General features: G+C 39.2%; 1 protein-coding gene across 1 annotated transcript in view; it reads left to right on the forward strand.

Moving 5' to 3' along the window:
• The window catches only part of LOC107597342 (golgin subfamily A member 3-like), a 20,764-nt gene extending 5,500 nt beyond the window's left edge, over window positions 1-15,264 (forward strand). Inside the window, exons 4-21 of the mRNA XM_016288356.1 lie at window positions 407-519; window positions 1,781-2,454; window positions 2,525-2,636; window positions 3,505-3,811; window positions 4,153-4,355; window positions 5,625-5,762; window positions 9,517-9,678; window positions 9,902-10,270; window positions 10,358-10,435; window positions 10,721-10,984; window positions 11,470-11,564; window positions 11,831-12,047; window positions 12,221-12,364; window positions 13,087-13,284; window positions 13,415-13,531; window positions 13,651-13,790; window positions 15,013-15,145; window positions 15,235-15,264. Coding sequence (XP_016143842.1) covers window positions 407-519; window positions 1,781-2,454; window positions 2,525-2,636; window positions 3,505-3,811; window positions 4,153-4,355; window positions 5,625-5,762; window positions 9,517-9,678; window positions 9,902-10,270; window positions 10,358-10,435; window positions 10,721-10,984; window positions 11,470-11,564; window positions 11,831-12,047; window positions 12,221-12,364; window positions 13,087-13,284; window positions 13,415-13,531; window positions 13,651-13,790; window positions 15,013-15,145; window positions 15,235-15,264 — 3,494 coding nt within the window. The remainder of the gene's footprint in view (window positions 1-406; window positions 520-1,780; window positions 2,455-2,524; window positions 2,637-3,504; window positions 3,812-4,152; window positions 4,356-5,624; window positions 5,763-9,516; window positions 9,679-9,901; window positions 10,271-10,357; window positions 10,436-10,720; window positions 10,985-11,469; window positions 11,565-11,830; window positions 12,048-12,220; window positions 12,365-13,086; window positions 13,285-13,414; window positions 13,532-13,650; window positions 13,791-15,012; window positions 15,146-15,234) is intronic.
• Window positions 15,265-15,688: the final 424 nt, after the last annotated feature.

Consider the following 15,688-nt stretch of genomic DNA (forward strand, 5'->3'; position numbering starts at 1 on the left):
CCCCCCCCCCCCCCCCCCCCCCCCAAATCTACACCACTAAAAGATGCATTTACATAATCCAGTTAAGTGCAATTAATTGCATTGAAATTATGAATGATTTGATTCAATGCAATTAATTGCGTTGAACACGTCTGTAAAGTGAAGCATGTGTATATACCATTTTGTTACAGATCCATTTAGTTGTTGTATTTTTTTTTAAATGGAGCCAGTTGTCAGTTCCTATCCCTAGAAAAGACGTTGTCAAGCAAGCTTGTTTCAGTATTGATGAGCTGTTATTTTCTTGTATAATCAATAGCCTGTTGCGTTCAATCCAATACTGCTTGGTTGACAATATCTCAACTTTTCACCTGCCTATTTTTACGTAGCAAGAGTTTTTGTGTTTTTATTGACCATGTCTTTCTTGTAGCATCGAAAGAGCCATCTGTGGAGATGGAAAATGAAGAAAAAATCCGTCAGGAAGCTCGTCGGCGTCTGGAGGAACAGCTCAAACAATACAGAGTACAGCGGCACACTGAGAGAGTGAGTCAGCAAATGAGAACTGTCAGTTTCTGTGAAATGACTGATATTTAATTTAATGAATAGTTGGCCAAAAACTGAAAATTGGCATCATTTTACTCACCCTCATTCGACTTTCAAATGGAAATCTTTTCCTTGCAGTGAAATTGAATGGACATGGTTAATCTCCAAAAATGACAGAAAAAGTAGTCCCCATAACTTGTGTGCTATATTTCATGTCTTCTGAAGTCATATTATAGCTTTTGTGAAAAATGGACCAAATGTTAAATCTGCCACAGCTCTGTTATATTTAAATATGGCACATGAAGAAGCATCACACTAAGTTTGACTTTAAGAATGCTGAACCATTGGTTTATTATTATTGCTTTATGGTTTGTTATTCACCTTAGTTTTTTATTTGTATTTAATTTTATTTAATTTATTAAAAAGAAAGTCAAACTGGATTGGAACAAAATGAGGGTGAGCAAAATCATTTTTGGGTAATGTTTTTGTTTTATGTTGCCATTGGTGGACTTGATGGACTTAATGTTTCACATTAGGGGCTTTCGCACCGGAGGAACCTTTTCATGGTTCCTAGAACTATTGGTAGAAGTACCAGCTTTTTGGCGTGTTCGCACCGCAGGAACTAGGAACATATTTAGTTCTAGGAACTCCGTTTAAGGGAATTAAATTAGCTCCTACTTCAGAGATGGGTATAAAACAGTTCTATAGGAACTACCAGTGATGTAAGTACAAGCTGATTGGCCAAATGCATACGAAACGCCGGCTACCCGGCATTTTTAAAAATCCATGTAAAAATATTTACTCCACGAACATGGAAAACAGCGATAACGGCATTTACCTGTTGTCTGCAGTGTTGTGTTCTTTTCTCAACCTCGATGATAACACTGCAAGTTGTCATAGAAAGTTTCGTCTCTTAGCCCAACTTTTTGCTCTTTCAGTCGCGTAAATTGTGTGTTTACATTCCATCTCCGTTATCACGCAACCCACGACACACGCCGTCCCCCATTCACCTGTTGTTGGCGTTTGTAAATGCTGTGAATAAAAACTTTTCTGTTGTTCTTGCTGCCGGTGCGAATGCAACCAGGAAAAGGGCCAGAGGGAGAAACTGGTTCTCTAGGAATCACCATGTTGGCTAATTCCTAGTACTATGCGGTGCGAAAGCCCCTATTGATGAACCGTTCTGTTTTCATCCAGTGTTGGCTACTGTTTCTTGTTTTACATGTCTTATTGCATTCAATTTTCATTTCTTTGTCCCTTTCAGAGCCGGCGTTCCACTCCTAAGAGCCGCCAATTTAGCACTTTGGACCCGGAGCTCATGCTCCATCCCGAGGGTCTCCCACGGGCCAGTACTGTCGCCATGACTAAGGAATACTCTTTCCTGCGCACCAGCGTTCCTCGTGGTCCCAAACTGGGAAGCCTGGGGATCCCTTCCAGCAAGGAAAAGAAATCCAAATCATGTCGCTCCAACAAGATCCACTCTCTCGCCGACTACAGAACTGATTCTGACGCTAAAAGCACTGATGCATCTGGGGGGCTAGTTTCAGCGTCTGCCGACTCGTCCTTTAGCTCTCTGCATTCCACCATCAGCTCAGTCTCCACAGTTTCCGAAATCAGCATCAGTTCCGAGACCAACGCCCACTCCGAATCATCTCAGCTAATCCGAGACAACGTCACTGATGGTAATGACAGCGATAGCTCATCCTATAGTAGCGTGTCTACTACAGGGACATATAATATGTTAGCTGCAATAGTGAACCGGCCAAAGGCTCCATATACTGTCGAAGGGAGAGAGATTGCTCCAGAAGCCATGGGCCATTTTCCATCACTGCAGGAAGTCCTGCAAGCAGCCACTGAAGATAGGCACATGGAAGAGCTGGAGCAGGAAAGAGAAGGCAGCGTGGAGCCTCGCAGTCGCAGGGACAGCTTCTCCAGCAGGTATGAGTAAATATTTTCCCTAAATATTTTTTAGACGTCATTATATGACTGGTGAATTATGCGTTTGCAGCGTGTCGTATGGGAGTTCTGTGATGGGGACTCATGATGAGATGCTGCAAGTGCTGAAAGAGAAAATGAGGCTAGAAGGACAACTGGAGTCTCTTTCCTCTGAGTCCAATCAGGTGAGTTAATACAAGAGCCCCAAGTATTTGCCCATTATTTGCTACTGGCTACCAACAGAATATATACATCTATTAGTGGTCGACTGACATGGATTTCTTTTTTAGTGGCTGATGCTCATATTTTAGAGAGCAGAGTGGTTTAAATATTTATAGTTTATTTTATGTATTTACAAAATGTACTTATACATAGTAAATAAATCATGCACAGCATTACTGCAATATAATTAATGTTTATTATTTTAATGATTAATTAGAATTATATTTTTTTCCCCACAAATAAATAAATGTAAAACATACAATCAAGTAATGCAAATCTTCCCACACAGTGACGTAGACATGTGGGGGTGTGTTAGAACGAGGCGTTTTAGGAGGGCATGGACGAGTCTTAACGTTTATAAAGAATATCTCTTTGGGTTTGAGACTTTAGTCTTTGCAACTTTAGGGATCTTATCTATGCACAATCAGCTTGTAACACTCCAAAGAGAAAGGAAAACTTATATATTTAAAAAAATGAATGTATTTCTATGATGGCAGATGATTTTCATCTGTTTTTCAGGATTCTTTGTTGAATTAAAAAGTTTAATAGAACAGGTAGAAAATCTGAAATCTTTTGTAACAATATAAATGTCTTATATACTGTACGGTCTCATATAATTTATAATAAACTTGATATAATTATATAATATTACTACTTTTGATCAATTTAGTGCATCCTTGCTGAATAAAATAACTTATAAAAAAAAATCTTCCTAATCCCAACCTTTTAAACAGTTGTTTTTTATTTATTGTTATATACTTCTGAAGAACATGCTTCTTTAAAATGTGGTTGCAACCACATGGATCATCTAAAACCTTCCTCCATTTCCAGGCTCTGAAAGAAAAGACAGAGCTCCAGGCCCAGCTGGCTACAGTAACCGCTCAGTTGCAGGCCCAGGTGGAGCAGACCCAGGCCAGTCAGGAGAAGCAGAGCACCCTCACCTCTGAAGTCATCACATTACGCTCCAGCTGCTCTGCGCTGGAGAAGGCCATGGTGGATCTCCAGGCCAATGTAGAGGGGAAGAATGCCAGCCTGGCCTCGCTGGGCAATGACCTGCAGCTGGCTGAAGTGCAGTACCAGAGGCTCATGGTCAAAGTTGAGGAGATGCAGCAGAGCCTGAATACCAAGGACAACACAGGTGAAGACAAAGTGGTAGATAATGTCAGGGTTGAGTCTGGTCAGTTGGGATTCTGGGATATTAGTCTCAGTATATAATTACTTGGGATGGTTAACATGGTAATTTCCCTTTTGATCACTAGTTCCAGATTTTAGTAAATGTAATGTACTGGGAAGTATTGAAGTTACTGTTTGAAAAAATTGGTCTGGTTTAAAAAAAACATAACTATGCCCAATTGAGTGATTAACAGAAGTCTGGACTTCTGAGTACATGCTCACAAAATTAATTGAAATGTTGAGAAAATATATAAAATTCCTAAATTGTTTACATAGCTTTCTCCTATTCGTCGTTTCTCCACTTAGTCTCCGAGTTGCGGCAGCAGATGGGAGGCCTACAGGCACAGCTTCAGCGGGTCCAGAGCGAGAGGAACGCTCTGCAAAGCAGACTGAAGACCTCGCAGGCAGAAGTGGACTCTCTACAGCAGCTCCGCCTCTGGTACCAGCAGCAGCTGGCTCTGGCACAGGAGGCACGAGTGCGACTGCAGGGAGAGATGGCAAACATGCAGGTATAATGGCCCACTATTGCCATGTTGTGAGCTCAAGAAGATAATGTTGTTTACAGAAGGTTGAAGACTTTTAAAATCTTGCAAAGATGTTGTAGGTGAAGTGCAATTGAGTGTAAATTTGTTTACCCATAATATGTGTACTACCATTTACAGTTTGGGGTCGGTACGATTTTTAAAATTATATTCTCTAAGGCTGCATTTATTTGATCAAAAATATATTTAGATTATTAATATTAATATCTGTTTTCTATTGTAATATATTTAGAACGAGGCGTTTTAGGAGGGCATGGACGAGTCTTAACGTTTATAAAGAATATCTCTTTGGGTTTGAGACTTTAGTCTTTGCAACTTTAGGGATCTTATCTATGCACAATCAGCTTGTAACACTCCAAAGAGAAAGGAAAACTTATATATTTAAAAAAAATGAATGTATTTCTATGATGGCAGATGATTTTCATCTGTTTTTCAGGATTCTTTGTTGAATTAAAAAGTTTAATAGAACAGGTAGAAAATCTGAAATCTTTTGTAACAATATAAATGTCTTGTATACTGTACTGTCTCATATAATTTATAATAAACTTGATATAATTCTATAATATTACTACTTTTGATCAATTTAATGCATCCTTGCTGAATAAAATTAACTTATTAAAAAAAAATCTTCCTAATCCCAACCTTTTAAACAGTCGTGTTTTTTATTTATTTATTTATTGTTATATACTTCTAAAGAACATGCTTCTTTAAAATGTGGTTGCAACCACATTTCAAAAATATATTTAGATTATTAATATTAATATCTGTTTTCTATTGTAATATATTTTAATATGTCATTTATTCCTGTGATGCAAAGCTGAATTTTCAGCATCATTATTCCAGTCTTCAGTGTCACATGATCCTTCAGAAATAATTCTAATATGCGGATTTTTTGCTCAAGAAACATTTCTCAATATTATCAATTCTAAAAGTGATTTTGCTGCTTAATATTTTTGTATTTTCAGTATTGAATGAATAGAAAGAACAGCATTTTTTTTTTTAAATCAATCTTTTGTAACATTATAAATGTATTTATTGTAGCTATTGTTTATATAATTTGTCATTAAGTTGATGCATCCATCTGAATAAAAGCAGCAATTTCTTTCAAAAAGTAAATCTTACTGACCCTAAACCTTTAAGCGATAGTGTATGTATTCAAAAACCTATGTTTATCAGAAAGATTCAAATGCAAAATGGCCATCTGTAGTGTGTATTTGTTTGTATATTTACTTTCAGGCGGGTCAGATGACTCAGATTGGAGTGTTGGAAAATCTAAAGATGGAGAACGTTACTCTGTCTCACAAACTCACAGAGACGAAACATCAGTCTATAAAAGAGAAGGAACGGATTGCTGTGCAGCTACAAAGTATAGAGGTCTGGCACACTAACACTATTTTGTTTTCCTCATTTAAGCCGCTTTTCCACCGAAATTACCTGGAACAATTTGTCCCAGGAACTTTTTTTCCCAGACCTGTTGCTGTCTGCGTTTCCATCGCGGTCTAAAGTACTGAGAAGATTAGGCAAATAGTCTGGTGACGTAGGTCTGCGCACGTTTCTCAATACAAAGTACGCAAATTTCGGACTTGCATCCTCGGTAGTTCGGATGTCACAAGTTCGGTAATTCTGCAAACAGCAGTGTACTTGATAACATCAGTCAGCTCGCCTTGGCTACTGCAATTTTCCTCGCTGTTATTTACAATAAGACAAAATATGATATCAAACACCACTGCCTCTTTTCGTTTTCATTTAAACATATTAATAGCTGCAGAAATACAGAGTTCTGGCATGAAACTCTAGATGGCGCAGTCCGGTAGGTCTAACTCAATCTGACCTAATGACATCATTATCACATGGCACAGCTGATTGGTTCGCTCCTGTATCGGTAGCCAATGAGCTCACTGCTCAACATTCAAATATATGACTAGTACTTGCCGTAGCAGTTGCAGCTTGCTTCAGAAACCCTCCACCTTCCCCAGCTCCACCTGTATAGATCTGCTACGAGGTGATTCATGTATGCTATATTTGCAGCAGCAATATTTCTTACATGCTCACAGCAGCATGTTGAGGATGTATTGGCTGTAGCAAGTTTCAGTACCATTATTCCAGTCTTCAGTGTCACATGATCCTTCAGAAATAATTCTAATATGCGGATTTTTTGCTCAAGAAACATTTCTCAATATTATCAATTCTAAAAGTGATTTTGCTGCTTAATATTTTTGTATTTTCAGTATTGAATGAATAGAAAGAACAGCATTTTTTTTTTAAATCAATCTTTTGTAACATTATAAATGTATTTATTGTAGCTATTGTTTATATAATTTGTCATTAAGTTGATGCATCCATCTGAATAAAAGCAGCAATTTCTTTCAAAAAGTAAATCTTACTGACCCTAAACCTTTAAGCGATAGTGTATGTATTCAAAAACCTATGTTTATCAGAAAGATTCAAATGCAAAATGGCCATCTGTAGTGTGTATTTGTTTGTATATTTACTTTCAGGCGGGTCAGATGACTCAGATTGGAGTGTTGGAAAATCTAAAGATGGAGAACGTTACTCTGTCTCACAAACTCACAGAGACGAAACATCAGTCTATAAAAGAGAAGGAACGGATTGCTGTGCAGCTACAAAGTATAGAGGTCTGGCACACTAACACTATTTTGTTTTCCTCATTTAAGCCGCTTTTCCACCGAAATTACCTGGAACAATTTGTCCCAGGAACTTTTTTTCCCAGACCTGTTGCTGTCTGCGTTTCCATCGCGGTCTAAAGTACTGAGAAGATTAGGCAAATAGTCTGGTGACGTAGGTCTGCGCACGTTTCTCAATACAAAGTACGCAAATTTCGGACTTGCATCCTCGGTAGTTCGGATGTCACAAGTTCGGTAATTCTGCAAACAGCAGTGTACTTGATAACATCAGTCAGCTCGCCTTGGCTACTGCAATTTTCCTCGCTGTTATTTACAATAAGACAAAATATGATATCAAACACCACTGCCTCTTTTCGTTTTCATTTAAACATATTAATAGCTGCAGAAATACAGAGTTCTGGCATGAAACTCTAGATGGCGCAGTCCGGTAGGTCTAACTCAATCTGACCTAATGACATCATTATCACATGGCACAGCTGATTGGTTCGCTCCTGTATCGGTAGCCAATGAGCTCACTGCTCAACATTCAAATATATGACTAGTACTTGCCGTAGCAGTTGCAGCTTGCTTCAGAAACCCTCCACCTTCCCCAGCTCCACCTGTATAGATCTGCTACGAGGTGATTCATGTATGCTATATTTGCAGCAGCAATATTTCTTACATGCTCACAGCAGCATGTTGAGGATGTATTGGCTGTAGCAAGTTTCAGTACTTGCTCTGCCGCAGCAGCAGCGTAGCAGATCTATTCCGTCAAGACGAAATATATTAACATTGTCATGTACAATCCCTCCGAGAGTTGTCATGACAGAATTGTAGTTCAGGGAACGTACATTGCCTACATTACGATGAAACGAAATATATCAAACAGTATTGCCTCTTTATTTCATTTTAACATATTAATAGAATAAAGACCAAAGATTACCTGTTAGATTTACCAGAGACGAATTATATCTTATGTTTAACCACTCATATAGGGGAAGTCGTGGCCTAATGGTTAAGAGAGTCGGACACGTAACCCAAAGGTCTCGTACCGGCAGGGATTGTAGGTGGGGGGAGTGAATGTACAGCGCTCTCTCCCACCTTCAATACCACGACTGAGGTGCCCTTGAGCAAGGCACCGAACCCCCAACTGCTCCCCGGGGCGCCGCAGCATAAATGGCTGTCCACTGCTCCGGGTGTGTGTTCACGGTGTGTGTGTGTTCACTGCTGTGTGTGTGCACTTTGGATGGGTTAAATGCAGAGCACTAATTCCAAGTATGGGTCACGATACTTGGCCACACGTCACGTCACTCACTTTTAAAGAGACATCAGAAGAGGTGAGGCTGCTGATCGCGTGGAGCTCACGTCGCCGAAATCAGCAGCCCACATTTCAAATTGGCACTGTCTTTATAAATACACTGCAGACTTGAGTTTTAAACAACTACACTCTCGCCTGAAATACTTTTAAAACTACATTTCATGACACCGTAACAGCAATATTTTGAAAAATATGCGAATAAATGGTGGTTGAAACTCAACCAATCAGCGTCAAAGTCCCGCCCCCTAAAGTTCCGGACCTTTGAAAAAGTACTACCTCGTGAGCAGGGACTTTCTGAGGGGCAAATTTTTACCCAGAACTTTATTTAGATCCTGGTTCCTGCAGTGGAAACACACCGAGTACCGTCCCTAGTTCCTATGGTGGAAACGGGGCTTTAGTCTCTTTCTGTCAATCTGACATGCTGTCTTTTTTGCTGGCAAATTTAGTATCATATATTCTCTGAAATCAGACCTGTCATTCTGTCATTATATTACACTGAATTCACTTGAGTGTTTTCACTTTAGTGTGCTTTAAGAAATGAATATATTTGTATATTTATGCCATTACATGAAACTGATTAAAATGATTTTTTCTAGGGTATGTTTCCCAAAAGCATCATTGGCCAACTATGGTTGCAAGTTGCATTGTTACCAACCTTGTTCAACGATTCGGTGTTTCCTGAAACCATAGTTCAAACGAACATTTGCAAACTTGTGTGGTTGGAACTATAGCTCTTGAAGTCGTTAAAGTATAGTTTCTTGTTAGTAAGACATATGGGCTTAAATAAATGATGCTCTTGGGCACAATAAGCAAGCTAACATGCAGTACAATCTATATATTCCATTCTAAATATAAATGTATTTTAATCTATGTATTTTGAAGAGTGCGCATGTGCACAAATGCCCAAGGGCATTTATTACATATTATTTTTGAACTAATGTGGTTCAAATGACAGAGATGCGACCGTGTTCGGGAAACCGACATGACTTGGTAGTTTGTTTCCACAGCAATGCAGTGTACTATGGTGGTTAATCAGCAAGTTACGTCTTTGTACGGGAAACGCACCCCAGTTTAGTGTGCTTTAAGAAATGTATTTTTTACTTTAGTAAATTAGGAATAAGTTGAATGATGATTAAGTCTAAAAAGCATACATAATAATAATATTAATTTACTAATTGTTATTCAGGTAGACATGTTGACTCAAGAAGCGTCCATCCATCAAATCCAAGAGGCAAAGTCAATGGTGGAGGAAGATCTTCAGCGCAAACTGGAAGAGTTTGAGGAGGAGCAAGAGCATCTTCTCAAACTTGCCAACACAGCCACAACACTGGACAGAGAGCTAGATCAGGTAACTAAATGCTCACACACACACACTACCCCATTTGTCTTTTGTGGTGTATTCAAGATCTCATCCTGTAATTAAAGAGTTGTAGGTTCAAACCCATCACCATTGTGGTCTTGAACAATACTCTTAATCACATGTTGCTCCACAGGGACATTTTTGTAATATGTTGATTGGAATATAAGCATCCCCTAATAATGACTCAAATTACTGATTCTTCTCCTTCCAGGTCAAACTCATTCTTTCCCAAAAAGACGCCCAGCTTGAATCGCTTCAGCGTGAGCACCTAGAGCTGATGAAGCAGCTCACCACTACTCAGGAGACCCTCCAAACCAAAGAACAGACCCTTAATCAGCTGGAAGCATGTTACCAGGAGCTCCAGGCCCAGCTGGAGGAGCTACAAACTGACGCCACAGCTAAAGAGGATACCCTGCAGTATCTCCAAAATGAGAAAATAGTCCTGGAAGTTGCTCTGCAGGCAGCACGGGCTGATAAGAGCGAACTGGATGAAGGAGCGGAAAGGCTTGGAGAGGAAGTGCTGGTGGCGTCAGACACTCTTGACCAGCTTAGGCAGGAAGTGCAGGTTAAATCAACCCAGGTGAGTTTTAAAAAAAAAAATAATAATTGTTTTTATCAAGAACGTTAGAATGGATTCAGATTGCAATTTTTCCTTTCTCTCCACAAGATTGAAGCTCTCCAGCAAGAGAATGGCAACCTCAAAAAACAAGCACAGAAACTGAAAGAGCAGTTCATGCAGCAAAAGGTATGATCTCAGTACCTTAAAATGTATTGAGTGTAGTCCTGCAGTTTTGTCATTATCAAGTGATATATAGCCCATCTCTTCCATGATTTTTTTTGTCTTTAACATAGGAAATTCCATTTGGCCATTTTGATTTCAGTAAGGCATTAAATACTTGTTTGCTGCTGGATAAGACTTATGACAAGTTTCTACCACCAAAAACATATACACCAAATGCTATCGAATCAACAAAATTGGCAAATGGGAATTGGTAGAAGTGTTCTTGATCTGCTCTACTCTTTATTGCAGGTGATGGTTGAAGCTTACAGGAGAGATGCCAGCTCCAAAGACCAGTTGATCTCTGAGTTGAAGGCTTCTAAAAAGCGTCTGGTGGCAGAGGTGAAGGACCTGAAGCAGGAGCTGTTAAAAATGGAGGGAGAAAAGAAGAGCGCAGAACAGGAACAGGCTCGCCTGCAGAATGAAGTGGAGAGAGTCCAGCAGCAAATGAACGGTCTGGAAGCCCATTTACAATCCGTACAGACAGAGAGAGACCAACTTGACTCTCAACTGCAGGTACACACCGACTGCATTACTAAGATCATCTCTGCTGCAGAGATGCACCCTTTTGCCTTTTTATTTTTTCATAACAAATTAATACTTTAATTCAGCAAGGACACGTTAAATTAATCAAAAGTGAGAGTAAAGACAGTTATGATGTTCCAAAAACGTTTACATTTTAAATAAATGCTGTTCTTTTAAACTTAAAATTCATCAAAGAATCTTGGGAAAATTTTCTTGAACTGGAAAGTTTATTGACCACCAAATCAGCATATTAGAATGATTTCTGAAGGATCATGTGACACTGACCACTGAAAATTCAGCTTTACCATCACAGGAATAAATAATTTTTAAAAATATATTACAGTAAAGCAGTTATTTAAATTATAATATTATTTCAATATATATATATATATATATATATATATATATATATATTGTTCAAAAACTTTTGAACAGTAGTGTATAGCATTTTGACATTCTCCACGTTGTTGCTTCAGTCCCTTCAGTTTGACCAGAACCAGCTGGCGGCAGTGACGGAAGAGAATGAAAATCTGAGAAAGAGGATCGAACAAATGCAAAATGAAGCCAGAAAGTGAGTAACAATCACACCGCCTCTCCTGCCATAAGGGTTTCCATAGTGATCACTGCTCAGTCTTTGACATGAATATGATGTGACATATAGACAATAGTGCGTGTTTGCTTGTGATCTTGCATCTCAGAATTAAATGATGGGGAAATGGGATGCATTTTTCAACTGTTTATTTAACAAGTTAAAAAATGACCCTGAGGAACATCTGATGAAGTAGACCAAAAAAGTGTGTCTAACTTGCTGTTATGTGCTGCTCTTTCCTCTTCCAGGGCTATCTCGGAGCAGAAGGTGAAGATGAAGCGTATAGGCACAGATTTGACCAGTGCACAGAAAGAGATTAAGGCCAAGCATAAGGCCTATGAGAATGCAGTTGGCATTCTGAGCCGCAGGCTGCAGGAAGCCCTCACCGCCAAAGAGACAGCTGAGGCTGAACTTGACAAACTCAGAACTCAGGTTTCAGAGGGTGGAAATAGCCAAGAACTTCAGGTAAACTGCTACTGATGGTCTACAATGTAAATGCTAAAAGTTAAAAGCGATGCATAAATACTGAAAACATTTGATTGTAATTCTTATATAGCTCCAGTTTACACCGTTCGCAGTGGTGTGCTGTGTGTAACTACAGTTTAGGAGTTGATGTGTATTTGTTGTTATTGCTTCAGGCCAAGCTGGAGTCCCTGCAGGGACAGCTGAAGGCAGTGAGCCAGAGTAAAGCCATGCTGGAGAAAGAGCTACAGGAGGTCATCACCCTCACTAGCACTGAGCTGGAGGAATATCAGGAGAAAGTGCTGGAACTGGAAGATGAGGTGAGAAAAAAACTCATTAATGGTGCGTAAGACAATTTAATCAAAATGGCAAACTATATGATTTTTTAAATTAGTAATATGTTTGCATGCACATCATTTTCTGAGGTCAGAAAATCAGTTTGGAGATTTTTGAAAGAAGTCTCTCTTAATGGTCACCAACTGTAATATTGTGAAATATTCTTATGATTTAAAACAACCGTTTTAATATGTAATGTATTCTTTTACTGACAAAGCTGAATTTTCAGCAGCCATTACTCCAGTCTTCAGTGTCAAAAAACCCTTCATTAATCATTCTATTATTCTAATTTGGTGCTCATAAAGCATTTCTTATTGTTATCAACGATGAAAACAGCTGTGCTGCTTAATTTTGTAATTTTAAATTTTCATATGAGGATTCTTTGATGAACAAAGTTCAAAAGAGCAGCATTTATTTGAAATGGGATTGTTTTTCTTGACTGTCACTTTTGATCAATTTAATGCATCCTTGCTGAATATAAATATTAATTTCTTAAAGAAATACCTTAATCACCGCATACCTTTGAATGATAGTGTACATGTATGTTTTCCCCCATTATTCTATGATACTAGAGATGTTTACGCTTTACATTTTTAGTAATTCTGTACAATAATTTAATAAACTCTGATTACTGATTTGTTCATTTCATTTTCTCTTCATTTCACTGATAATTTTTGTTTAAATGGGTTCTTTTTTTCCCCCACAGCTTCAAGAGTCAAGAAATTTTAAGAAGAGAATTCGTCGCCTGGAGGATGCGAATAAGAAGCTTGCGCTTGAGCTAGAGCATGAGAAAGGGAAGCTCTCCGGGCTTGGGAAATCCCATAGTGCATTGCGGGAACATGCCAATATTCTAGAGGCTGCATTGGCAAAGCGAGAAGCAGATCTTGTCCAGCTCAACTTACAGGTGTGATGCTACATGTCATAACTACCTTTTAGATTCCCCAAACTGTTCTTTAATCAATAGAATTTAGTACTTTTTTTTTGTTTGTTTTGTAGGGGGGTTGTTTTAACATCTCCGTAATCCTTCACTTTAGGTTCAGGCAGTGTTAAAGCGTAAAGAAGAAGAGGACCAGCAGATGAGACAGTTGGTGCAGACACTGCAGGCTGCTCTGGAGAAAGAGAAAATAAAAGTCAAGGATCTGACCGAGCAGGTTAATACATGGTTTAACAGCTGCAAGGCATATCCAGTTCCCCTTGAGAACTCCCAAAGGCTTTGGTTGATTTTGTTACGTGCATGCATGTGACCTGTGTGTTTGTACGCTTTGTTCAGGTGGCGGAGGCCAAGCTGGAGGCAGCCCATAACCGCAGGCATTACAGAGCAGCCATGCTGGAACTCAGCGAGATCAAGAAAGATCTGCAGGCCAAAGAGGAGCTCATCAAAACCCTGCAGAAAGAGGCTAAAACACTTGCGTAAGTCTGTGTTTTCTTGGCACTCTGAGCTATAGGATCACAGCTGCCTCTGAAACTCATAATACAGAAGTACTGTCACTCTTCAAGAGACCTTCACGAGGCCCAGCTATTATACAGCCATGAACTGATGGTTGTGAGCTAACATGGAGAAAGAGGGAAACTATAAATGCAGCGTTGGAGATCAGTGCCTAAACTGCTTTATTAAAGGGATAGTTCACCCAAAACTGAAAATGTGATGTTTATCTGCTTACCCCCAGGGCATCCAAGATGTAGGTGCCTTTGTTTCTTCAGTAGAACACAAACGAAGATTTTTAACTCAAACCGTCGCAGTCTGTCAGTCATATAATGGAAGTGAATGGGAATCACGGCTTTGAGAGTCAAAAAAACATACACAAACAAAACCAAATTAAACCCTGCGGCTCGTGACGATACATTGATGTGTAAAGACACGAAATGATCGGTCTGTGCAAGAAACTGAACAGTATTTATATCGTTTTTTACCTCTGATTCACCGCAATGTCCAAACTGTCCTGTTCGCGTCTTCTTCAGCCGGCGTGTGACACGTCTTCTTCTTGCTTTACGGTAGATCGCAGACTTATAAGTGCATTACCACCACTTATCTCTCAAATGGACCATTGATGACACTCCTAATTGAGATTGTAGATAGAGTGTCAGTGGACCACTTGAGAGATAAGTGGCGGTAATGCACTTATAAGTCTGCGATCTACCGTAAAGCAAGAAGAAGACGTGTCACACGCCGGCTGAAGAAGACGCGAACAGGACAGTTTGGACATTGCGGTGAATCAGAGGTAAAAAACGATATAAATACTGTTCAGTTTCTTGCACAGACCGATCGTTTCGTGTCTTTACACATCAATGTATCGTCACGAGCCACAGGGTTTAATTTGGTTTTGTTTGTATATGTTTTTTTTGACTCTCAAAGCCGTGATTCCCATTCACTTCCATTATAAGACTGACAGACTGCAACGGTTTGTGTTAAAAATCTTTGTTTGTGTTCTACTGAAGAAACAAAGTCACCTACATCTTGGATGCCCTGGGGGTAAGCAGATAAACATTACATTTTCATTTTTGGGTTAACTATCCCTTTAACTTCTCTGATTTATGATTTATTAACTTCTCTGGGTACTTAAAAGAGCAGATGTTTGTGACTTCTGCGCATTGTGTCAGTGTGTTTTGTGAGAGATTTTTCTCTCTTTGACAGGGCTCAAGATGAAAAGCACTCCGAAGAGGTTTCTCATTTCCAGGAGGAATTAGCTGATGCTCACGCTCAACTCCAGATCCTTCAAAAACAACTTGATGATGAGCTCAGCAAACAGCCCCTCACTAACCAAGAGGTACAGCACAAACCTAATCAACTGCCTCACTGTTTAAATCTTTACACTCTCGCAATATAACACCCGTTATGCATTAAAATGCTGTCTAGGTAAGCAGGTTGCAAGGTTTAAGAGCCTGAACCCAGCTCTAATCTGCTAAATGCAAATATTATGAGATATTTAAAACGTTATGTGATTGTCTATTAAGCGCTATACAAATCGACTTGACATTTTCTTAAAAATGTGCAAAAATTGTATCTTATTTAACCCTGAAAGATTAACAGTAGTACCTCAAGGGTACATGTTACTGATCTGAAGTACTAATATGCAACTTTTAGGGGTAGATAAGTACAAAATTGTGCCTAGAGAAGCTGTTGTACCCTTGCGAGTACAGTTTTTGCACGTTTTTTTTTTTTCTGACAGTGAAATCAATAAATGACCTACCACAAGTTAGTTTCATCTAGCCCCTCACTAACCAAGAGGTACAGCACAAACCTAATCAACTGCCTCACTGTTTAAATCTTTACACTCTCGCAATATAACACCCGTTATGCATTAAAATGC

The sequence above is a fragment of the Sinocyclocheilus grahami genome, unplaced genomic scaffold (assembly GCF_001515645.1).
Source record: "Sinocyclocheilus grahami isolate Dianchi unplaced genomic scaffold, SAMN03320097.WGS_v1.1 scaffold230.1, whole genome shotgun sequence".
Taxonomy (NCBI): Eukaryota; Metazoa; Chordata; class Actinopteri; order Cypriniformes; family Cyprinidae; genus Sinocyclocheilus; species Sinocyclocheilus grahami.